The sequence below is a fragment of the Entelurus aequoreus genome, linkage group LG14 (genome assembly GCF_033978785.1).
Source record: "Entelurus aequoreus isolate RoL-2023_Sb linkage group LG14, RoL_Eaeq_v1.1, whole genome shotgun sequence".
Lineage (NCBI taxonomy): Eukaryota > Metazoa > Chordata > Actinopteri > Syngnathiformes > Syngnathidae > Entelurus > Entelurus aequoreus.
The window spans coordinates 15,666,433-15,691,640 of NC_084744.1; the positions used below are offsets into that span (position 1 = coordinate 15,666,433).

At 41.8% G+C, this 25,208-nt stretch overlaps 1 protein-coding gene across 1 annotated transcript in view; it reads left to right on the top strand.

The window, feature by feature from the left end:
* Nucleotides 1-25,208, top strand: part of morc3a (MORC family CW-type zinc finger 3a) — a 51,330-nt gene that overhangs the window by 275 nt on the left and 25,847 nt on the right. The window contains exons 2-11 of the mRNA XM_062069085.1: nucleotides 10,060-10,132; nucleotides 13,852-13,984; nucleotides 14,113-14,339; nucleotides 14,441-14,597; nucleotides 19,138-19,276; nucleotides 20,789-20,917; nucleotides 21,009-21,128; nucleotides 22,738-22,835; nucleotides 22,914-23,015; nucleotides 23,307-23,435. Coding sequence (XP_061925069.1) covers nucleotides 10,060-10,132; nucleotides 13,852-13,984; nucleotides 14,113-14,339; nucleotides 14,441-14,597; nucleotides 19,138-19,276; nucleotides 20,789-20,917; nucleotides 21,009-21,128; nucleotides 22,738-22,835; nucleotides 22,914-23,015; nucleotides 23,307-23,435 — 1,307 coding nt within the window. The remainder of the gene's footprint in view (nucleotides 1-10,059; nucleotides 10,133-13,851; nucleotides 13,985-14,112; nucleotides 14,340-14,440; nucleotides 14,598-19,137; nucleotides 19,277-20,788; nucleotides 20,918-21,008; nucleotides 21,129-22,737; nucleotides 22,836-22,913; nucleotides 23,016-23,306; nucleotides 23,436-25,208) is intronic.

Genomic DNA, 25,208 nt, shown 5'->3' on the forward strand with positions numbered 1-25,208 from the left:
GCTAAATCATCAATCCATAAGATATATAAAAAATATACATTACATATTTTTACCACGGCGTAAAACTTAAATAGTCGAACAGCCGAAACATGTCTCATTCCCAACATTTGTCTAATGCTGGGTTGCACGTGACGTCCGGTTGTTGTCACCTCGGACACAAGTACATGGTTGGTAAACAAGCATATTCCTAGCAAGACGTCAATTGAAAGGACAGCGTACATGCACTGTTCATGCATGTAAAATGTATTACGGTGTTACTAAGATGGTTCATCATAAAAGTAAACAGGTTGTTTAAAAAAACAAAAAAGGTGGCTGCTGTGTTGAGCCTGTCGCTGCAGTTGACCCAACAGCACTTCGAGTTTGCAGTGACCACTTAGTCAATGTCTGAACTTAAACTATAAAACCTGTTTGACATATATACTTTAAAAAAAATATTTACATACATATAAGCAGTTTCCATGAGGAATCTTTCACATGGAATTGATGTGTACATTGTGTTGTTGTAACGTGTTTACTACAGTGTTTTATCATCAACAGAACCTTGCTAAATAAATAATGTTAATAACTGAGACCAAGAAATCCATCCATCCATTTTCTACAGTTTGTCCCTTTTTGGGGTCACGGGGGGTGCTGGAGCAATGTTCCCTCTAATTTTTCATGTGTGTTAGCAAACGCAAAAACTCCCTGAGCATTCAGTGGAGCCCATGTGAGCAACATCAGACATGCACACTGTGGCTACACCAGCAGCACACCTGTCCCAAACCTGACTAAATAACAAGTTCAATCTCCATCCATCCATCCATTTTCTACCGCTTGTCCCTTTCGGGGTCGCTGCATTCGGGCGGAAGGCGGGTTACACCCTGGACAAGTCCCCACCTCATCGCAGGGCCAACACAGATAGACAGACAACATTCTCTTATTATTATAATCAAATGACAGCAGTCATTTCCATTTCTAATATAAGTGTTTAGGCCCACTTACAATGACAATAACAAAAAATATTGTTTTTCATGTACTGTGTACTTGTATTGTTTGTCTGGGTGGAGGTCCTGCTTTGGAAATAATTTGTACCCCTTTCAGACATTGCATTTAGTTCCCATTAAAACATTCACAAGTTGCACAATGAGATGTAAGCAGGGGATCATGTGTACATTCCTGCAACTTCCTGTTTGTAAAAAATATATTTTTATTAGTATTTATTTAATATACTAACAGCATTTTATGATTAATATTTATACATTAAGATTCCTAATAAATGACACAAGAATAAGCACACATTTGATTGGTAAATCATAGTGTAACGACCTGGAATGACACTTTATGTGTGGTGTTGGAGTTGTCCGACTTTTTGTGTGGATGTAAACGCATCACTGGCTAAGTGCCATATGTGCATGTGTTGACGAGGAAAGAGAGCGGGCGCACTTGTCCGTCTTCCCGGACGGGGATTACGCACGCCTCTACCAGGCATCTTCCTCTCCAACGTCCGCTCACTTGCCAACAAGATGAATGAGCTAGCGTTGCTGATGAGAAGGAACAAGGACTTCTCCTCATCTTGTGTGTTGTGCTTCACGGAGACTTGGCTGAGCGCAAGTGTCCCGGACAGCACGCTTCAACTGGAGGGCTTTCATCTCCTCCGCGCGGACCGAGACGCGGCGCTCTCTGGCAAAAAAAGAGGCGGTGGACTCTGCTTCTTTATCAACAATAGCTGGTGTACAGACGTGACTGTGATTTTTAGACACTGTTCTTCTTCTCTGGAATATATCTTCATCCACTGTAAGCCCTTTTACTCACCGCGTGAGATTGTTTCATTCATTCTCGTGGCTGTTTACATCCCGCCAAGCGCGGACGTGCGTGACGCTCAGCGCCCGCTCGCAGGACAGATCTTACATGTGGAACAGTCTTTTCCTGACTCTCTTGTTATCGTGCTTGGTGACTTTAACAAGGGAAATTTGAGCCAGGAATTACCAAAGTATAGACAGTTTATCAAATGCCCGACCAGAGAGGAGAACACGCTGGATCACTGCTACACTACATTGAGCAAGGCTTTTCATGCAGTCCCGCGCGCTGCTCTTGGACTATCAGATCACGTGATGGTGCACTTAATCCCTTCATACAGACAGAGACTGAAATTGGCTAAACCTGTTATGAGGAACATTAAGTGTTTCACCGCCGAGTCTGTGGACGAGTTGCGTGCTTGTTGGGAAACGACAGACTGGGAGGCAATTGGAGCGGCCACGAACAATCTGGACGAGTATACGGACACTGTGACCTCATACATACAGTTCAATGAGGCGCGCATCATTCCAACGCGCACCAGGGTTTGTTATAACAACGACAAGCCATGGTTCACACCCAAGCTCCGACAGCTGCGCAAAAAGGAGGCTGCGTGGAGAAGCGGGGACCGAAGTACATACAGAGAAGCGAAGTACCACTTCACCAGGGAAGTGGAGAAAGCTAAATCTGTGTACTCTAACCGTCTACAGGAACAGTTCCGCTCCAATGATTCTGTGGCAGTTTGGAGAGGTCTAAGGGCCCTTACGAACTATAAGCCCAAAACCCCCCAGGCCCTAAATGACCGGACTCTCGCTCAGGGCCTCAACACACATTACTGTCGTCATGAACGGCCTTCAGCTCATCAAAGCCATGCTCCCCCCACCATCACCCTCCCCACCAATGCCAGCACTTCATTAAATGAGTTAAAGGACTCCAATGACATCACAGGACTCCAAAAACATCATAAGACTGTAAAGACCCTCTCCATCAAAGAAGAGGATGTACGCCGGCAGTTCTTGAAGCTGAATACGCGGAAGGCCCCCGGGCCGGATGGGGTCTCCCCATCCACTCTCAGACACTGTGCGGACCAGCTGGGTCCTGTCTTCACTGACATTTTTAACACCTCTCTGGAGCTATGCCGCATGCCGTCCTTCTTTAAGACCTCTACCATTGTCCCTGTCCCCAAGAAAGCACGGATCACAGGACTAAATGACTACAGGCCGGTCACGCTGACGTCTGTGGTCATGAAGTCCTTTGAGCGCTTGGTCCTGCCCCACCTCAAGGACATCACCGCCCCCCTCCTGGACCCACTGCAGTTCGCCTACAGAGCCAACAGGTCTGTGGATGATGCAGTGAACCTGGCCCTCCACTTCATCCTGGAGCATCTGGAGTCCCCAGGAACCTACGCTAGGATCCTGTTTGTGGACTTCAGCTCTGCCTTCAACACCATCCTCCCTGGACTGCTACGAGACAAGCTCTACCAGCTCAGCGTGCCCGACTCTCTCTGCAGTTGGATTAATGACTTCCTGACAGACCGAAGACAGCACGTACGGCTGGGGAAGATTGTCTCGGACAGTCGAACCACAAACACTGGTACTCCTCAGGGCTGTGTACTCTCCCCCTGGCTCTTCTCCCTGTATACAAACTGCTGCACCTCCAGTCACCAATCCGTAAAACTGCTCAAGTTTGCGGATGACACCACCCTCATCAGGCTCATCTCGAATGGCGATGAGTCCGCCTACAGGAGAGAGGTGGGCCGGCTGACGTCCTGGTGCAGCCTCAACAACCTGGAGCTGAACGCCCAGAAAACAGTGGAGATGATCATGGACTTCAGGAAAGTCACAGCCCCACCATCCCCCCTCACCCTGATTGACTCTCCCACCCCCGTCCCCATTGTGGACTCCTTCCGTTTCTTGGGCACCATCATCACCCAGGACCTCAAGTGGGAGCTGACCATCAGCTCCCTCATCAAGAAGGCCCAGCAGAGGATGTACTTCCTGCGGCAGCTGAGGAAACTTAAGGTGCCGACCGAGATGCTGGTGCAGTTTTACTCAGCCATCATAGAGTCCATCCTGACCTCCTCCATCACAGTGTGGTTCCCCGGCGCCACAGTCCAGGATAAGAATAGACTGCAGGGCATCGTACGTGCTGCTGAGAAGGTGATTGGCTGCAAGCTCCCATCCCTCCAGGACTTGTTCTCCTCCAGGACCAGGAGGCGTGTGGGTCGGATCACAGCTGACTCTTCTCACCCTGGACACACGCTATTCTCCCCTCTCCCCTCAGGCAGGAGACTACGCTCCATCCAGACCCACACCTCCCGCCACCTGAACAGTTTTTTCCCCTCGGCCATCAGGCACATGAACAATAACTCCTAACAGCAGCTCCTTGAATTCCTTGAATTCCTTCTAAGTATATCTGATAGCTCAGTTACAGATCTTTTTATTACCAAATATGTGTTATATGTTTTTATGTCGCACGTTTGCACCAAGAAAAATTCCTAGTTTGTGAACCCGTTCTCAAACAATGGCAATAAAACTATTCTGATTCTGATTCTGATTCTGAAATTGACAATTACAGTAAAAAGTTTAAATTAGTTTTTGCTTGCGCAGACATAAACATTCTAATTTGGATTGTTTTCCTTGGCTACAAGCGACCTGGCATGGTCTTTGCTTTGGGATTCCCCTGAAAGAACAGTGCAGCAAAGACGCAACAAACTCCTTCCCTGTCTTTCATGGACACACACTTGTTGTTTGTGGACTTTTGTTGGACTGATTAGCGGATTTTGCGAGAGCACCAAGGTCGTGGAACAGAGCCACTCTGCAGGCTTACACACAAACATCCACAGAAAATACACGCCACACACCCCACATCCCACATTCCACATCTTCGACGCTTCCATTACACCCCACGTGGTAGGGCGGTAAACAGAGCAACGCCCCAGGTGGGTGCAGCTTCGGGCCGGATGCCCGCCCGCTCCCTCTTGGTTGCAAGTCTCAAGCTGTACGTCATACACTATATTGCCAAAAGTATTTGGCCACCCATCCAAATGATCAGAATGGGTGTCCTAATCACTTGGCCCGGCCACAGGTGTATAAAATCAAGCACTTAGGCATGGAGACTGTTTCTACAAACATTTGTGAAAGAATGGGCCGCACTCAGGAGCTCAGTGATTTCCAGCGTGGAACTGTCATAGGATGCCACCTGTGCAACAAATCCAGTCGTGAAATGTCCTCGCTCCTAAATATTCCAAAGTCAACTGTTGGTTTTATTATAAGAAAATGGAAGAGTTTGGGAACAACAGCAACTCAGCCACCAAGTGGTAGGCCACGTAAACTGACAGAGAGGGGTCAGCGGATGCTGAAGCGCTTAGTGCAAAGAGGTCGTCGACTTTCTGCACAGTCAGTTGCTACAGAGCTCCAAACTTCATGTGACCTTTCAATTAGCCCACGTACAGTATGCAGAGAGCTTCATGGAATGGGTTTCCATGGCCGAGCAGCTGCATCTCAGTCATACATCACCAAGTCCAATGCAAAGCGTCGGATGCAGTGGTGTAAAACACGTCGCCACTAGCAGTGGAGACGCCTTCTCTGGAGTGATGAATCATGCTGGCATCTGGCAATCTGATGGACGAGTCTGGGTTTGGAGGTTGCCAGGAGAACGGTACATTTCGAACTGCATTGAGTGTGAAATTTGGTGGAGGAGAAATTATGGTGTGAGGTTGTTTCTCAGGAGTTGGGCTTGGCCCCTTCCAGTGAAAGGAATTTTGAATGCTCCAGGATACCAAAACATTTTGGACAATTCCATGCTCCTAACCTTCCTCTTCTAACATGACCGTGCACCAGTGCACAAAGCAAGGTCCATAAAGACATGGATGACAGAGTCTGGTGTGGATGAACTTGACTGGCCTGCACAGAGTCCTGACCTGATCCCGATAGAACACCTTTGGGATGAATTAGAACGGAGACTGAGAGCCAGGCCTTCTCGACCAACATCAGTGTGTGACCTCACTAATGCGCTTTTGGAAGAATGGTGGAAAATTCCTATAAACACACTCCGCAACCTTGTGGACAGCCTTCCCAGAAGAGTTAAAGCTGTAATAGCTGCAAAAGGTGGACCAACATCATATTGAACCCTATGGGTTAGGAATGGGAAGGCACTTCAAGTTCATATGTGAGTCAAGGCAGGTGGCCAAATACTTCAATGTATGTGCTTTGCTTGAGTTTTTCCTCAAGGTGAATTGACGTGTGAGGAAGGCTAAGGACAGCTACAGGAAGAAGCTAGAGCAGAATAACATGAGGACGGTCTGGGAGGGAGTGAAAACCATCAAAGGCCACAAGACAAAGACCAGAGCAGTAAGGGGGATGAGATGAACAACTTCTTCAACCGGTTCAAGCAGCCTGTGTCCTCCCCACCCCCGACCCCTCATCGCAGCCACCTTCTCTTCTTTTGACCTCGCACACCTCCCCTCACTCATGACATCACCCCCCTCCTCCTCCTCCACCACCTCTATGCAGACATTAGTCATCTCTGTGGACCAGGTCAGAGGTCAACTGAGGCTACATCTTAGGAAAGCAGCCGGCCCAGACAAGGCCATAACTTGTGCTGCAGAACTGGGTGAGTCACTCCAGCGGATCTTCAACCTCAGCCTGCAGCGGGGGAGAGTGCCCACCCTCTTGAAGACGTCGTGCATCGTTCCAGTTCCCGAAAATAACTGCCCCAGTGAGCTGGACGACTACAGAACAGTGGCGCTCACCTGTCATCTAATGAAGACAATAGAGCGGCTCTTTCTCAGCCTCCTCAGACCACAGGTGCAACATGCCCAGGACAGCCTGCAGTTTGCGTACCGGGCAGGCGTTGGTGAGGAGGATGCTATCTTTTACCTGCTGCACTGAGCCCAGTCACACCTGGATAAGGGAAATGGCACTGTGAGGATCCTGTTCCTGGACTTCTCAAGTGCCTTTTATACTATCCAGCCCCGCCTTCTCCAGGACAAGCTGGACAGAATTAGAGATGTCCGTTAATGGCTTTTTTGCCGATATCCGATATTGTCCAACTCTTAATTACCGATACCGATATATACAGTCGTGAAATTAACTCATTATTATGCCTAATTTTGTTGTGAGGTCCCGCTGGATGCATTAAACAATGTAACAAGGTTTTCCAAAATAAATCAACTCAAAGTTATGGAAAAAAAATGCCAACATGGCACTGCCATATTTATTATTGAAGTAACAAATTGCATAATTTTTTGTAACATGCCTCAAAACAGCAGCTTGGAATTTGGGACATGCTCTCCCTGAGAGAGCATGAGGAGGTTGAGGTGGGCGAGGTTGGGGGGTGGGGGGGTAGGGAGTAGCGGGGGTGTATATTGTAGCGTCCCGTAAGCGTTAGTGCTGCAAGGGGTTCTGGGTGTTTATGTTGTGTTACGGTGCGGATGTTCTCCCGAAATGTGTTTGTCATTCTTGTTTGGTGTGGGTTCACAGTGGGGCACATGTTTGTAACAGTGTTAAAGTTGTTTATACGGCCACCCTCAGTGTGAACTGTATGGCTGTTGACCAAGTATGCTTGCATTCACTTGTGTGTGTGAAAAGCCATAGATATTATGTGACTGGGCCGGCACGCAAAGACAGTGCCTTTGAGGTTTATTGGTGCTCTGTACTTCTCCCTACGTCCGTGTACACAGCGGCGTTTTAAAAAGTCGTACATTTTTCTTTTTGAAACCGATACCGATAATTTCCGATATTACACTTTAAAGCATTTATCGGCCGATTATATCGGCAGTCCGATAATATCGGACATCTCTAGACAGAATGCGAGTGCACCCCTGCCTGGTTGCCTAGATTTCAAACTACCTCACCAATATGCGGCAGTACGCCAGACTGAAGGACATCCCGTCTGACACTGTGATAAGCAGCACCGGCAGTACATCTAAGAAGGACAGCTCCACACAGGAGAAACTGATCAGGCGTGCCGGCTCTACGATCAGAATAAAACTGGACTCTCTGGTGACGGTGGCAGAGAAGAGGACTGTGGAAAAACTAGTGAGCATCGTGGATGATGCCTGTCACCCTCTGCATACCGTTATCAGTAGCCAAAGGAGCCTGTTCAGTGCAAGACTGCTTCATGCCAAGTGCAGGACTAATAGACTAAAAAACTCCTTTGTCCCACACGCCATCAGACTGTACAACTCCTCTCTGGAGGGGAGGGGGGTACTAGGATGACAGGGGAAGCAAAGCAATAACAATACTGAAATAAACTGCAACAAAAAACAGTGCAATAAACAGCAATAACAGTGCAATACATTTTAAAGGTGCAATATACACATCACATCTTTCATATAATCGACAGTATTACCGTTTTTCTACTTTTTTTTTCTTTTCATAACATGGTCACTACTGCCTTGTTTCTCTTGTTATATTCTTTCTTTTACTGTTGTATTTTTATTCTTATTGTTACTTTTTATTTTTATTGTTATTTTCTATTTTATTTCCATTTATACCTCCATTATTTACTTTTTAAATTATATCTCAATTCTGTACACTGCTGCTGGAATTTTAATTTTCCTGAGGGAACTCTCCTGAAGGAATCAATAAAGTACTATCCATCTATCTATCTATCTATTGTATTGTGAGTGAGAAGCAAGGCAATATTACTCTATGCCAGTAGAGTGTCTGTGTTGGCGCCTACAACAACAATGTCGCTATAGCTTGGTTAATAGGCTGGTCACAGTATGTAAATGGGGCGTCATTTGTGGTTTTTGGATGTTTTTCTTTAAAGGGCTTTATAGGCGGAAAAAAAGACTTCCCATTATCTGCATTGTAAGCCGCCTCTTGCTCGTAGTTTTTCATTATTTAGAATGCACATAAAAGAGGGTCCCTTTCAAACGTCCATCAAATATACACTACCGTTCAAAAGTTTGGGGTCACCCAAAATAATTTTGTGGAATAGCCTTCATTTCTAAGAACAAGAATAGACTGTCGAGTTTCAGATGAAAGTTCTCTTTTTCTGGCCATTTTGAGCGTTTAATTGACCCCACTAATGTGATGCTCCAGAAACTGAATCTGCTCAAAGGAAGTTGAGTTTTGTAGCTTCTGTAACGAGCTAAACTGTTTTCAGATGTGTGAACATGATTGCACAAGGGTTTTCTAATCATCAATTAGCCTTCTGAGCCAATGAGCAAACACATTGTACCGTTAGAACACTGGAGTGACAGTTGCTGGAAATGGGCCTCTATACACCTATGTAGATATTGCACCAAAAACCTGACATATGCAGCTAGAATAGTCATTTACCACATTAGCAATGTATAGAGTCTATTTCTTTAAAGTTAAGACTAGTTTAAAGTTATCTTCATTGAAAAGTACAGTGCTTTTCCTTCAAAAATAAGGACATTTCAATGTGACCCCAAACTTTTGAACGGTAGTGTAGATTTACCGATACATAAATACATCTAACTTTTTCTTTCATGGCTTAAAGCTTAATTTGTGAAGCCATCCAGATTTTTAAAAAAATATGTGCCTCCATAATTTTTTACTTCTAATTGATCCCTGAGAGTGCAGAAGGAAATGTGGTCGGCTGTTGAATTTTTAAAATCTTAAAAATGTTTTTCCAAAGGTTGTATGGACACACACTATAACATTCACATATTTTTTGGATGATATCTGCCTTGTATTATTGCCACCAAGGATGCTGGAAAAATTGTTTCCCATCCAAAGTGTGATTCTTATTTATTACGATTCTAAATCATTTGAACATTTTCAAGAATCTGTTTTTAAAAACAGATCATCCAGGAGGAGCTTTTGTATCCTGTCATCTGTTTTGAAAAAGTCTTATCATAACACGCACCTAGGGATAGGTTGGTTAGCGACATTAAATTGGCCCCAGTGTGTGAATGAGAGTGTAAATGTTTGTCTATCTGTGTTGGCTTTCCAATGAGGTGGCGACTTGTCCAGGGTGTACCCCGCTTTCCGCCCAAGTGCAGCCGGAATAGGCTCCAGCCCCCGCGCGCCCCCTAAAGGGACTAGCGGTAAAAAAATGGATCGATGGATAATTTTTACACTAAATAATGTATTGCTAGAATTGGTTTGAATTGAGAATCGTGTCGAATGAAGAATCAATTCTGAATCAAAGTGGAATTGAATCATGAGTTATCCCTATTTGCTCATAATCTGTACATGGTAGCCATATTCAATGTTTGCTTTCCATATGTGAACCTGAAGTAAGGGGGAGGCGACATGTTGGTCATGTGGTTGCAACCCAGTAATTGTTTTGCTTCACTTCATGCAGCTTTGTCCTAAGTTTCTTCATACGAATTCTACCAGCCACACCTGGCCCTTCAGCGCCATCGCTGAGCTCATAGGTAAGTCAACATCCATGAATAGGTAAATGTACATTTGTATCACTGGAAACCGTCACAGGCTTCAGAAACCATTGGAGTAATTTTGCTAAAAAAATACTATTGTAAATCCTCCAGCCAGCTACATCCTACTGCCAGGCCTAGGTCCGTTTCCCACCTAGGCCTTCAGTGATGTCCGATGTCAGGTTCAAACACTGATGACATCTATTAAACAAGACAAGAAACAAGGAATTAAACATAGACAGAATTAAATTTGGCTCAATTGAGGAGAGCGCGCCTGGGCTGTACTCTTGTACAGTCTCCATCACGCTCCGGCGAAAGATTGTACGCCTCCTCTTTTATTTGGACTTTCCCTGATTACATGGCAACAGCTGTTTCTAAGGGACGGGGGTCGTAAACACCCATCACCTTTGATTACAAAACAGTTCAAAAGAAAAGGTCGTAAACAGCCGTTGCCCTCGGTCACAGAACAGTTCAAAGAAAATGTGCCTTGAGGGGAGTCAGGCCCTGCTTCCTCTCCGCTTTGTAGTTCTCGGGTCAAAACAAAATCTTTCTGTGGATTTCAATACATGAAAGAAACAGAACACCTTCATGTTGCTTCCCATCCTACACAGTGGAGTTTTACAAGCCTTCTTCTTGGTAGGGTCAAAGACAGCTTTTGTCTTCTCGCCGGGAACTCATTGAAACACAAAGTTTTGTGATAACTTAGATACAATTATTCTAACATTCGACTTCAAAGATTACCTCTCAAAATACCATAATTTATGTCCCCACATGACCATTGCTGTAGAAATACTATAAAGAAACACATTTACGCACACTACTGGGCATTGAATTGATTGATTGAAACTTTTATTAGTAGATCACCACCAACAGTGTACATAATGGGTTATTTTCTGGCGCATTTAAAAATCAATAAACCCTCATCAGCAATTAAAACATATCTTATGTGGAACTGTTTTTAAATAAAAATTGCAAAAAACATTAAACGTGAAAAAAATTAAGAAATGAAATATCTGAACTCACAGTTAGTGGGACCTATTTGAAGCCGTTCCTCATTTAATCTCCAGAACAGCTGAGCTAGCTTCCGGGGTTGGCCGACATCGTCTCACAAGATGTAGTTTCTATTTAAATATCCTTCTTGAAAATGGCCTTACAAATATATGTGTTGTCTTGTCTAATCATAAAAGATGCAGACGAGGCGTGTTGGCTGAGTTCTTAAAGTTTACTCCACATGGTGCTCATCAAAAACATCTTGCTGCCGGCATGACTAAACGCGACTACTGCGCATGCTCTTCGCTACTGTGGCATGCTGAGTAATGGAGTTCTTACGTTACCTAGCTCATAACATCACAATATATATCTGCCTTAGGCCAGGTAGAAGGCCTTACTGACAACAACTTGTGATCTGATTGGCTATAGCAACTGTCTGTCAACTGTATGTGTCCGTTCACTCACAGTGCACGGACGCCCGCATTGATGATTCTGAAGGCTAAGGGCAGATTTCGTACAGCATGGCAACAAGCTAACTGAATTCTGATTGGATAAAAACTTTATAACCTGAAAACAACAGGACTGGAAGGAGCATAATATGACATGAAGAGAATATGAATACTTTTAGATATTTAGGGAAAGTAAATAAAAAAAATAATTTTATCTTTAATTATGATCATGATTTCTGGTTATGTTAGGCCAGCAGAGAAGGCCCTGCTGGCCCTGACGGCACACCACTGACTGTATATAAGTTTAGATTGATGTATGTCGTTCCTTAATAGGGAAAGACGTTCGTGTCTCTTGTTTTCATGTCAGCCTTTAAGCGAGTGAGCTGGCGCCACCCAGTTCATGAGTTTATCAAAGTGCAGTTTTCAATTACGGTTTGTCACTCATTTTATTTTAAAATGGTAATACCGGTAATTTTTTGGTACCGGTTCCTAATATGGTCTGTCCAGGAGGTAGTTAGGATTCCAGACAAATGATACGGCTATCAGTATATATTTTTTCCAGCTGATCGTGGTTATTGTGACACATTGTCACATCCATTTCAGGTGCCGCTGCTACGCATAAAAAAAGACACAGGTAGGAAAAGATAATCCGCTTTAAATAATCGCAAATAAATACGAAACACCACACCAAAATTTGTAACACAACAATATTTCCTCCTCAAAGTCACGCATGCTAATAAGAGTTAGTGTCAGATTGAAGTGAATGCGCTGTACTCTCGGCTGCCGCTACTTCGCCTCATCAACTCTCTTCCTAGCGATCCAGTAATCCACAGGCAAATATGAATCCACCCAATAAAGGGGAAACATTGAAGTAATATAAAAACCCTTTAAGTTGTTCTGAAGCAAAATAACATCCCCTGACAGGTCTGTAGTTGCAATCTGATGTCACTACATTGCGTGGCATCAAAACACACCTTGCTTAAATGCACGCCCACCTAACATGCTAATTGATAAGTTGATTGGCAACACTAAATTGGCCCTAGTGTGTGAATGTGAGTGGGAATGTTGTCTATCTGTGTTGGCCCTGCGATGAGGTGGCGACTTGTCCAGGGTGTACCACCCGAATGTAGCTGGGATAGGCCCCAGCATCTCCCCGCAATGGATATATGATATGTCATGTAAAAGATCTGTGCTCTGGACATGAATGCCATACATAAATATTATTTCCAGCTCAGCATAATTGTACTGAATAGAAACACAGTGATAGATCTGTATGGTCTTTATAAGATGATGACATAACAACTTTGCACCTTGCACTGCGAACTTAGTTGACTTGTTTAAGATTTAAAAACCAGGTGTTAAGACTTCCATGCTGTGAGATGTTACATGATGTTGGTGGTGTACAACCTCTTGTGCTAATAAAAAAACATTTACACCAGTTACCGGTACATATAGTACCGATCAATACCAGTATCGCTAAGGAATATCGATTTTAGTATCGATACAATTCTAACAATATACATCCCTACAAATAACACAAAATAGCTGTGAAGAGTTATAGGTGTTTGTTAGAGCTTCTGCTATTGTCAGCTCCCAGCGCTGTTATTAGCATGAAGCATTCTCTTGCTCTACACACATAATCCCACATAGCTAAACAAACTGAAATTACCACAATAGCATTATGCAAGGCACACAGAGAGCGTATAGCCAACAGTCGAATTAAGGGAAGAGAATGTGAACTGGGACTTTACACACACAGAACAAATCCAATTATTAGAGAAATCATTAGTGCATGGAAACATACTGTATGAAAGCAACATGCAGCCATTCAGTGGTACCTTTGTGTGCCAAGGGCGTTGTTTGTTGGAATATAAACGAATGTCAACTGAGCTGGCGTCATACCTTAGGTCTTTGCCCTCTCGCACAAATTGTTTCAGCATAAGGGAAGAAGGTTCTGCAAAGAAACTCTAATAAGACAAACAGAAGGAGGATGTGGAATAATTTTAGCGAAATTCTGCGATGCCCGCTATGATTTAACCACACTAATGCCACAGACCACAGCTCCCCAGTGACACGCCGTAACAATGCAATTTTTCATCCAGAGTTTGGTTTTGGAAGAAGCTATTGCTGGCACTGCTGAGGACTGTTAGTGCAACAATACATCTGTTACACATCTAGCATTTTGCAATCTGTTTGCCACAATAACACACTTCTCTTTTATTCCCTGAACACAACTGTTAATTTCAAATAAATGAACACAGCAGTTTTTGTTTTTGACAGACAATGCCTGCGATCCAGATGTCCTGGCCAAACAATTCTGGATTGATAAGACCATCATCCAAGGAAATGAATGCCTCACTTTTATGGACAATGGAAATGGTCTTGATCATGAGGCAATGCATAAAATGCTCAGGTACACATACTTTAATGTCGCCAATGAGCAGTTTGCCCCTTGACAATGTTGAGACATTAGTTCTGTTGCTTGTGCCACATACTGTAATTGTTAAGTGACTCCAGTGTGTGCATCTTTCCCTTTCCAAGCTTTGGCTACAGTGAGAAAGTTGCTGTGAATGGCATCCAGCCGATCGGTATGTATGGCAATGGTTTCAAATCCGGATCCATGCGTCTCGGGAAAGACGCCATCGTCTTTTCCAAGTCCAATCACACCTCGTGCATCGGGATGCTCTCTCAAACATACCTGGAAAAGATTAACTCCCAACAGATCATTGTGCCTATTGTCTGCTTTGAGCATACAAGCCAGAAAATCAATATCCTTTTTTGCTATATTTCAGGAGGTTTTTTTTGCACATAGATGTTTCTATTTGATTCACTTTTTAGTACAAGTTTTATCCTTGACAGTCCACTTTACTGCGTGTAAGAGAGGAACACAAAGCCAGTCTGAAAGACATCTTGGAATATTCTCCTTTCAAGAGGGAGTCGGACCTGCTGACCGAGATCAGTGCCATTAGCTCCACCTGGTCCCACACAACGACCGGCACTCGCATTATAATTTGGAACCTCCGCAGGTGTGTCTAGCGTCAACACAAAATGATATATGTGTGTGTGTGTGTTTGTTTATATATACATACACTTGTAAAGAACATTTCATGGCTGTCTTGAGTTTTTTTGTGATAGAGTGATTGGAGCACATACTTGTTTGTCACAAAAAACATTCATGAAGTTTGGTTCTTTTATGAATTTATTATGGGTCGTCTGAAAATGTGACCAAATCTGCTGGGTCAAAAGTATACATACAGCAATGTTAATATTTGGTTACATGTCCCTTGGCAAGTTTCACTGCAATGAGGTGCTTTTGGTAGCCATCCACAAGCTTTTGGCAAGCTTCTGGTTGAATTTTTGACCACTCCTCTTGACAAAATTGGTGCAGTTCAGCTAAATTTGTTAGTTTTCTGACATGGACTTGTTTCTTCAGCATTGTCCACACGTTTGAGTCAGGACTTTGGGAAGGCCATTCTAAAACCTTAATTCTAGCCTCATTTAGTCATTCCTTTACCACTTTTGACATGTGTTTGGGGTCATTGTCCTGTTGGAACACCCAACTGCGCCCAAGACCCAACCTCCGGGCTTTTTTTTTAGGTTGTCCTGAAGAATTTGGAGGTAATCCTCCTTTTTCATTGTCCCATTTACTCTCCATTGGCAGCAAAACAGTCCCAGAGCATAATACTACCACCGCCATGCTTGACGGTAGGGATGGTTGGTGTTACTGGGATTAAAGGCCTCACTTTTTCTCCTCCAAACATATTGCTGGGTATTGTGGCCAAACAGCTCAATTTGTGTGGGACGGCGTGGCGAAGTTGGTAGAGTGGCTTTGCCAGCAATCGGGGTTACTGGGGTTCAATTCCCACCTTCTACCTTCCTAGTCACGTCCGTTGTGTCCTTGGGCAAGACACTTCACCCTTTGCCTCTGATGGCTGCTGGTTAGCGCCTTGCATGGCAGCTCCCGCCATCAGTGTGTGAATGTGTGTGTGAATGGGTAAATGTGGAAATACTGTCAAAGCGCTTTGAGTACCTTTAAGGTAGAAAAGCGCTATACAAGTATAACCCATTTATATATTATTTATCTGACATCACATGGACAAAGATAAGACCTTCTGGAGGAAAGTTCTGTGGTCAGATGAAACAAAAATTGAGCTATTTGGCCACAATACCCAGCTATATGTTTGGAGAAGAAAAGGTGAGGCCTTTAATCCCAGGAACACCATTCCCTACCGTCAAGCATCGTGGTGGTAGTATTATGCTCTGGGCCTGTTTACAGTAAGTCATTATTTTGACTTAGTAAGCCATTATTTTGTCATTATTTTGACTTAGTAAATTACAAAGTCATAATAATGACGTACTTAGTATCTCAGGTAACTAGGACTGTTTTGTTTTTACTTAACTGAAAAAATATCGAGATATATATCGTACAGTATATCGCCATTCAGCAAACGGAGCGGAAAACACAACCAAAAGTGGTAGGCTTCTTCACGCGGCGAAGCCGGCCTATTTCACCGCAGTCTGTAGTCTATTGCCCCCCAGGCTGTGGTGGCAGCGACGAGGTGGAGACGTGATGGCGACAGGCCGAGTTACACCGATCCTTACACCCACCCACCCCCTTCCCCGGTCCCCTCCCACTGGAGAGTCACCACCTTAACTAGCAAATTTTCTGGGGGAAACACTGTATATATATATATATTTAAAAAAAATTGTATTACCATAAATGAATGATGATTAATCACAGTGTTCTGACCCATGCAGGAAGGCAACGCGCATTATACACAGGCAGTGATAACGTCACACTCCATTGATAGTTGGAGCGATGTGCTCTGGGCCCACTTTTGCTTCAAAACAAACTTCAGAACTTTAGATAAAACTGAGGTTATTCTTCAGTATTTCTGCGACAACTCTTTTATCATCTGCGCACATCAAGTTCAAAATAGAATCTTGAAGCGAAACGTGAACGTGAGAATGGCGTCGCTAGCATGAATGCTACTTAAATAGGGTTGCCAAACGTCCTTTGAAAAACGAAATTGTCAAGTATTTAGAAAAAAAAGTATGCGTTCTATATTAAGCTGTCAATGGTGCACTTTGTCCATTATATTTATTAAGTAAGTGGCCAACCGAGCCGATTATTTTGTTTTCATGTTCCCGGGTTGGTGCGCACTATAAGGTTAGAGGAAAAGGTAAATCGTGACATCACACATCAGTTTTGACTTGGCAGTTTCGCTACAGTAGCCAACACGCACCAAGCAGACATCTTGTCAGTGCATCAGATAACTAAAGTAATTGTATAAAAGTTAAAATAGAATTGTTCTGCTGTCTATGGTTGCAGTAAGCGCAATATGTATGTGAGCGTGTTTGTTTCGTCACTGAGTGCAGTTGGTCTGAGGTCGAGCACACGTCATTCAATGAAGATATTTACACATCCAGTTTGCATCTTTCGGTAGGCGAAGAGAGGCATGTGGCTTAAAATATTAGTATATTTGGGTGTCTGCTCAATTATCAAGTGTGAAATTACACAACTAAGTCTTATTACACAAATAAGTTGTCAGGTTCAAACACTGATGACATCTATTAAACAAGACAAGAAGCAAGGAATTTAACAGAGACAGAAATAGATTTGGCTCAATTGAGGAGAAACATCTGGGCTGTACTCTTGTACAGTCTCCACCACGCTCTAACGAAAGATTGTACGCCTCCTTTTTTTTTTTTGGACTTTCCCTGATTACATGGCAACAGCTATTTCTAAGGGAGGGGGGTCGTAAACAGCCATCGCCTTTGGTTACAGACCAGTTCAAAGAAAAGGTCGTAAAACAGTTCAAAGAAGAGGTGCCTGGGGCTTGGGCAGGTCCTGCTTCCTCTCTGCTTTGTAGTTCTCGAGTCAAGACAAAATCTTTCTGTGGATTACAATACATCAAAGAAACAGAACACCTTCATGTTGCTTCCCATCCTACACAGTGGAGTTTTACAAGCCTTTTGCTTGGTAGAATCAAAGACAGCTTTTGTCCTCTCGCAGGGCGAGCTGAACTCAATGTAACACAAAGTTTTGTGATAACTTAGATACAATTATTCTGACATAAGTCTTTTTTTTTATGTTCGCTGTCTGAATGAGAAAACATTTTGACAAGATGTTCAGATTTAGGCCCTATGGTTACGCAAAAATCAAGCTAATTTATGTAAAAAAAAAACCCTCATTGCAAGTGTCTCACCCATGCCTTGGATTTTCACTTAGCAAAGGGCCGCCATTTTCTTTTCTTGCATGCAATTTGCACAAAACAAGAGTTCCCCATTTATTCACTTATTTGTGGTGTGCAATAGGTTGGAGATGTTTAATAAAACTAAACAAACAGCTATGTAACATTCGCCACTTTTGCTGATCCCAAGGTTAGAATTGGGACATTAAAAACAACTACAAGAAAAAGAAGCAGCAGAAAAAAAAGTTAATCTGTTCTGTTTTTTGCTCCCTTTTTGTGTCTCCCAAAACATTATTCCTCTGTCCTTCAGCGTCAATTACAATTACATTTGGCATGCCAATATTGCAATTTAGATGATGATGTCATTTGGCGACTTTTAGTTACTTTCCTTACTGGTGCAGTTACACTTCATGTCCTTTTCTCACGCACTAAATTAGTCTGATTTCTCAAATAATTTGGCTCAAAATAAATACTCTATTATATATGTGAACTAACACTGAGATTTTGCGATTGAAAACCAGATCTCTCGAGTGGGTGTGTGTGCCGGATGGGACCATTAGCAGACTTAAAACTCCTTCCATCAATCCACAGAGTTTATGGAATGAACTTCCAGACATTCGAAAGCTTTCTTTCTATTCACCATCAGACAGTTACTTTAAAACAACTTTCCCCCACCTGTCTTTGGTTCAGACCCACATACAGCAACTACGAGACCTTTTTGATAGTAATGTCATGTAAGTGGCACTGCCAATCTAAGATCAGTTTTTAATGCCGTCTGATATAACATCAGCATAGCCATTAGAAACGTAATTAATATTTGTGATCTGTGCCAATATTACAGCGAACATTGGGCTGTTGACTTGTGAGGAGTTGCAAAGATGCCTTGTTTTGGTGTGACGTCATAGGTCAACCAAAAAAGCGATACAAAACTCCGCGCTAGAAAGAAATAAGCACCCCCCATTGTGCAGGAAGTACAAGGTGTATGACCAATAGTCGCATTAGAGAGTGCTTTGACACTGGGACTTCACATGCATGTGTGAAAATACAAAAAAATAAAACCAACTGAGAAGTCAGACTAATTTAGTGCATTGAAACGTAGTCTCTGTATTCCGTGTGGGAACTCGATAAGCCTCTGTACGTTACTGCATAATACTTACCGTGTGATTCCTGATTCCTGATTCTGACTCTTTACAGTACTAACCTTGGAAGAAGAGCTGCCGTCTTGTTGGATGCATAGATATGTGCTTTGATGTTTGCCAATTGATCTATTTACAGTCTTTTGTGTGGTCTCCTTTCTTTGTTCACTGTACAGACAGTTGATTACATTGTTGATGCATTGCTAATACTGATCTGTCTCTCTTACATGTGGCAGGACATCAACTGGCACTTTAGAATTTGACTTTCATAATGACCGTTACGATATCCAAATTCCATCAGACGTCTACGAGGGGTTGAACCAGCCTGGTGAGAGAATCCCATCACACATACCTCAGAGTGTATACTCGCTAAGGGTAAGGAAACCTTTTGTGTAATGCTGTCTCGGCTGGGGATGAATCCTCATGCTTTATTATCATATTCCTATGTCTTGTACTGGCGAAGCTGAGTATCATGTGTATGATGGTTATTGTTATGTTTTTTATTTATTTCAAACATGCATACAGTTACATTATGGTGCATCACATATTTCCAGCTTCTCATTACAACATGTTTAAAGAGGAGTAGGAAAAATCAAAGCGTGTTTAATCCTACCCCTTTGAATCTCATGGCAATTTTTTACAAATGTTTTATTTTCTTCCTGTTAGGGTCGTACGATATACCGGTATTATTATAGTACTGCAAAGTCACGTTGTGACATTGCTGGTTTACGAGCAGACGAGCATGTTCGGCGGCACACAATCACGGAGTACTTACAAGCAGACACAGTGTGTAGACAGAAAAGGGAGAACGGACGCATTTTGGCCTAAAAACTAAAGATAAAGGTGAAGTTATAACACTGAAACGCCCTCAGGAAGAGATGCTTTAAGATATGGCTAGCTAGCTAGTGGCTAACATCCACATGCCGTCGGCAGTGTTTTAGCTACTTCTAAATCACTAATCCTGGTCTCCATGGCGACAAATAAAGTAAGTTTCTTACAAGTATCATCCCTGCAGGACGAGCAATAGCTAAACATGCTTCACTACAAACCGTAGCTCACCGGCATCAAAATGTAAACAAACGCTATGGGTGGATCTACAGCTAACGTCCACTGTAATGATATCAAGTACAGGCACGTATCTAGTCGATACTACTATGATTACTTTGATATTTTTTGGCATCACAACATCTTTCGTTTTTTAAAAATGTATATTATGTTTATAAACTCAGGAAATGTGTCCCTGGACACACGAGGACTTTGAATATGACCAATGTATGATCCTGTAACGCCTTGGTATCGGATTGATACCCAAATTTGTGGTATAATCCAAAACTAATGTAAAGTATCAAACAACAGAAGAATAAATGATTAGTACATTTTATCAGAAGTGTAGACAGATCATGTTAAAAGAGAAAGTAAGCAGATATTAACCGTAAATGAACAAGTAGATTAATTATTAATTTTCTACCACTTGTCCTTAATAATGTTGACAAAATAATAGAATGATAAATGACACAATATGTTACTGCTGTGGCATTGTTTTACACATGTATCCAACATTGAACAACATTTATAAGTGAGAAAAGACAAAATTATTAATAGGTCCCATTAAGATATTATGATTAATTGTGTCAAATGCTTTTTCTAGGTCCAAAAACACTGCAGTGGCACTCTGTTACAATGTATTGCATTGGTTATTTCCTCCATAATTGCGATTTATGCCATCAATGTTGAAATGTATGCTCTGTATCCCTATTGGTTGTCTGCTGGTGTTCCACTTTTATTCATGAGTTTGTCCAATCTGCTGTTAAAGGATTTTTCAATGGATTCAGAAAATTGTGAAAGTCAGAATGATGTGTATGGAATGCATGTTTTCAATGTGTGCAGGCCTACTGCAGTATTCTGTATCTGAAGCCTCACATGCAAGTGGTCATACGAGGTCAGAAGGTGAAAACTCAGCTGATCGCCAAAAGTCTGGCTCAGAGCAAAAAGGACCACTACAAGCCCAACTTCCTTGTATCCTCTATTTACAACAAAGCGCTTTCTCTTTGGTTTCCTATGAGCGACAATATTATGTTAGTTTTTGTTCCTTCACTTCTGTCAATAGAACAAACGAGTGCCAATTATTTTTGGTTACAACACCAGAAGCAAAGACCACTACGGCATCATGATGTATCACAAGAACCGACTCATTAAAGCCTATGAGCGTATAGGCTGTCAGCTTAAGGTGAGTCCTTGTTAAGAACAGTGGAGTGCTCCTGTTATATCCTCCAGAGAACCAGCATCCTCCGCAGTGGACCTTTGTTTGGTCTATTTCTTCTAAATTACACATTCCTGGGAAAAAATAGCCATGTTGTGCAAAACACAAATGTCCACTCTAGGGATTAGCGATATGAATTTTTTTTTATCTGAGTTATCGTGACCAAAATAATCACGGTTCTCTTTATTCTCGCGGTATATTTTGAATGTGCTGAAAAAATTTACTTAAACATACATTGAAATCTTTTTAACAATTATTTTTTTGAATAACTAAATAAAGTAGACACACTGATAGAAAACCCACTATCTTGCATGTTTTGTGTTTATTGTACTTCACTGATCATGTTTTGTTCTTACTATTTTATCTTTTTTAATGGTTAAACTTTTATTGTTTCAAATATTGTTTTTACTGTGGCACTTTAAAAAGATTTGTTTAAATGATAAGTGCGTAACAAATAATATATATATTTATTTTTTTTGGCGGGCGTTGGTTGAACACACCGTAAGAACACCTCTGTCTCGTATTCCTCTGACTATAGAACGACTGTAATGTGTTTATTTAAGTTTATTTTGGGGTATGTTGCATCTTAATGGGGAAAGATGTTAATGTTGCTTGTTTTCACATTAGCATTTAAGATGGCATGCTGGTGCCAGTCAGTCTGTGAGTTTATCAAAGCGCCGTTATCAATCACGGTTTTTTGATCATTTTAACTTAAAACAGTAATACTAACTGTTAGGAGTTTTACCACTGTTATCATTAATACCGTGTATCGTTACATCCCTAGTCTACTGCAGAGGATATCGAAGACGTTTGATTACTGTTTTTGTAGTAGGGCTCATGCCTTTTTCTTTTAATTTGGGCTGTCAAACAATTACATTTTTTAATTAGGTTAATCACAGGATTGCTGTGGATTAATTTTGATAAATCACAATTTAATATCATTAATTTTTAATCTCTATTAATCGTGTTGTATTTTGCATGAGCAAAGAGACCCAAGGAAGAAGGAAGTATATATGCTTCTAACTTGTTTATAAAACACTTTGTTCATGTTAACAAAACATCTGTGTTTTGTCTAAACAAATATTTATCAACCTTAATGTGTTACTGCTTTTCTTTTATTATTGTGATATTTTAAGATTGAAGTGCTTCAGTTAAATAACAAAAAAACTCCTTCCTACAGAGTTTCCGTAATAATTTGTTGGTCGATTGTTTTGTTAACTCAAACTTGCCATTGTAAGGGCCAACATGCTGTTTAGCGTTTTCCCATATTGACTTGTTAGCTTCTGCAGCCTGTAACTGGATTTTTAATGTCCATTTGTGCATGGACAAACTGCCCAAAATACAGTATGTTGTTGTGTTTCAGGGATTTTTAGTCATTTGCGCTGTATTTGTGTTAATTGCGTTATTTTTTTAGATCCGGTTGATCATGGTATTAGATTATTTCGATTGATTGCGTTTATTTCGACAGCCTGGTTTCAATGTCTAACCGTATAACTGTATTTATGACACACTAAAAGAATAATCGTGAATGAAGAAGCCTAATGTTGCACAGCCTGACATTATTTTGCTATTGCAGCCCAATAGCAAAGGTGTCGGGGTCATCGGGGTCATAGAGTGCAACTTTCTGGACCCAACGCACAACAAACAAAGCTTTATAGAGACGGACAAATACAGGTAAATGGCGTGTGCCATTCCTTCAAATGTGATCAGCTTTTGCTACCTTTAATATATTGACGGCTTCATTTTTTACAGGAGAGCTATGGTCAGTTTGGCGATCAAACTAGACGAATACTGTAATCAAATCCACTTCAACATGAATACAAGCAACCCAGGCAGAAGCATGGCAGATATCTGGTTGGTGCTCCTCAAATATGATATGTTGATGTTAACACATAAAAAAATTCCACTACATACTAGAGAAGACATTTTTAAAGTTTTTTTGTGGTCCCGACAGGAAATATTTCAAGACAGATGGGAATTCTAGCGATTTTGTGCAAACACATGTGCAATCACATTTAAGAAAAGAACAGAGGGGAAGCAGGATGATCATTACCCTACTGTAACATCCCACTGATTCCGAATGTGGGCTGATATGTGATGAATTTTACACCTAAATCCTTTAAAAGGTTTCTCTTTTGTACACAGTAAGGGTCCAGATCAGAACTGGGTGCAGTGTGACAGTTGCCAGAAATGGCGCAAACTTCCTGATGGTATCGACTGCAGCAGGCTGCCTGACAGCTGGTTCTGTCACATGAATCCCGAACCTCAGTTCAGGTAATCACGGTATTATAGTATAATTTAGTGTGTAACTTAATAAGAAAAAAAACACAAATTAGATTTTTTTTTTAATATTGCAAACAACATTATTTTTAGAGTTGGGAATCTTTGGGCACCTCACAATTCCATTTCAATTCTTTGGAATTGATTCTCGATTCGACAGGATTCTCTTAATATATTATTTGGTATATAGATTACAATAAACACCCTTTTAAAGCAGGTTATAGGTTACAAAAGCTCATCTTAGCTGCAGTTTTGGCCTAAAAACCTATTTTTTAAATGTATTTTTAAAATGTTATTTACAAAAGTCAAGGAATGTTGCTCAATCTAACAAAAGAAAATATAGCTACTCCAACCCAATTCCATCTTTACAAAACTTAAGATACAAATTTGAAAAGCAATTGAGAAGACATACAAAACCCAGAACCGGTGAAGTTGGCACGTTGTGTAAATGGTAAATAAAAACAGAATACAATGATTTGCAAATCCTTGTCAAGTTATATTCAATTGAATAGACTGCAAAGACAATATATTTAATGTTTGAACTGAGTAACTGAATTTTTTTTTGCTAATAATCATTAACTTAGAATTTAATGGCAGCAACACATTGCAAAAAAGTTGGTACATTTTTACCACTGTGTTACATGGCCTTTACTTTTAACAACACTCAGTAAATGTTTGGGAACTGAGGAGACCAATTTTTTAAGCTTTTCAGGTGGAATTATTTCCTATTCTTGTTTGATGTACAGCGTAAGTTGTTCAACAGTCCGGGGTCTCCGTTGTCGTATTTGACGCTTCATAAGGCGCCACACATTTTCAATGGGAGACAGGTCTGGACTACAGGCAGGCTGGTCTAGTACCTGCACTCTTTTAATACAAAGCCACGATGTTTTAACATGTGCAGAATGTGGCTTGGCATTTTCTTGCTGAAATAAGCAGGGGCGTCCATGAAAAAGACATTGCTTGGATGGCAACATATGTTGCTCCAAAAGCTGTATGTACCTTTCAGCAATAATGGTGCCTTCACAGATGTGTAAGTTACCCATGTCTTGGGCACTAATATACCTCCATACCATCACAGATGCTGGCTTTTGAACTTTGCGTCTATAACAATCCGGATGGTTATTTTCCTCTTTGGTCTGGAGGACACGACGTCCACAGTTTCCAAAAACAATTTGAAATGTGGACTAGTCAGACCACAGAACACTTTTCCACTTTGCATCAGTCCATCTTAGATGAGCTCGGGCCCAGCGAAGCCGGCTGTGTTTCTGGGTGTTGTTGATAAATGGCTTTCGCTTTGCAAAGTCAAGTTTTAACTCGCACTTACAGATGTAGCAACAAACTGTAGTTACTAACAGTGGTTTTCTGAAGTGTTCCTGAGCGCATGTAGTGATATCCTTTACACACTGATGTACACACTGACTTCGGCTTTCGATTCAGTACTGCCTGAGGGATCGAAAGTCACGGGCCTTCAATGTTGGTTTTCGGCCTTGCCGCTTACGTGCAGTGATTTCTCCAGATTCTCTGAACCTTTTGATGACATTACGGACCGTAGATGGTGAAATCCCTAAATTCCTTGCAATAGCTTGTTGAGAAAAGTTTTTCTCAAACTGTTCGACCATTTGCTCACGCATTTGTTCACAAAGAGGTGACCCTCGCCCCATCCTTGTTTGTGAATGACTGAGCATTTAATGGAAGCTGCTTTTATACCAAATCATGGCACCCACCTGTTCCCAATTAGCCTGTTCACCTGTGGGATGTTCCGAATAA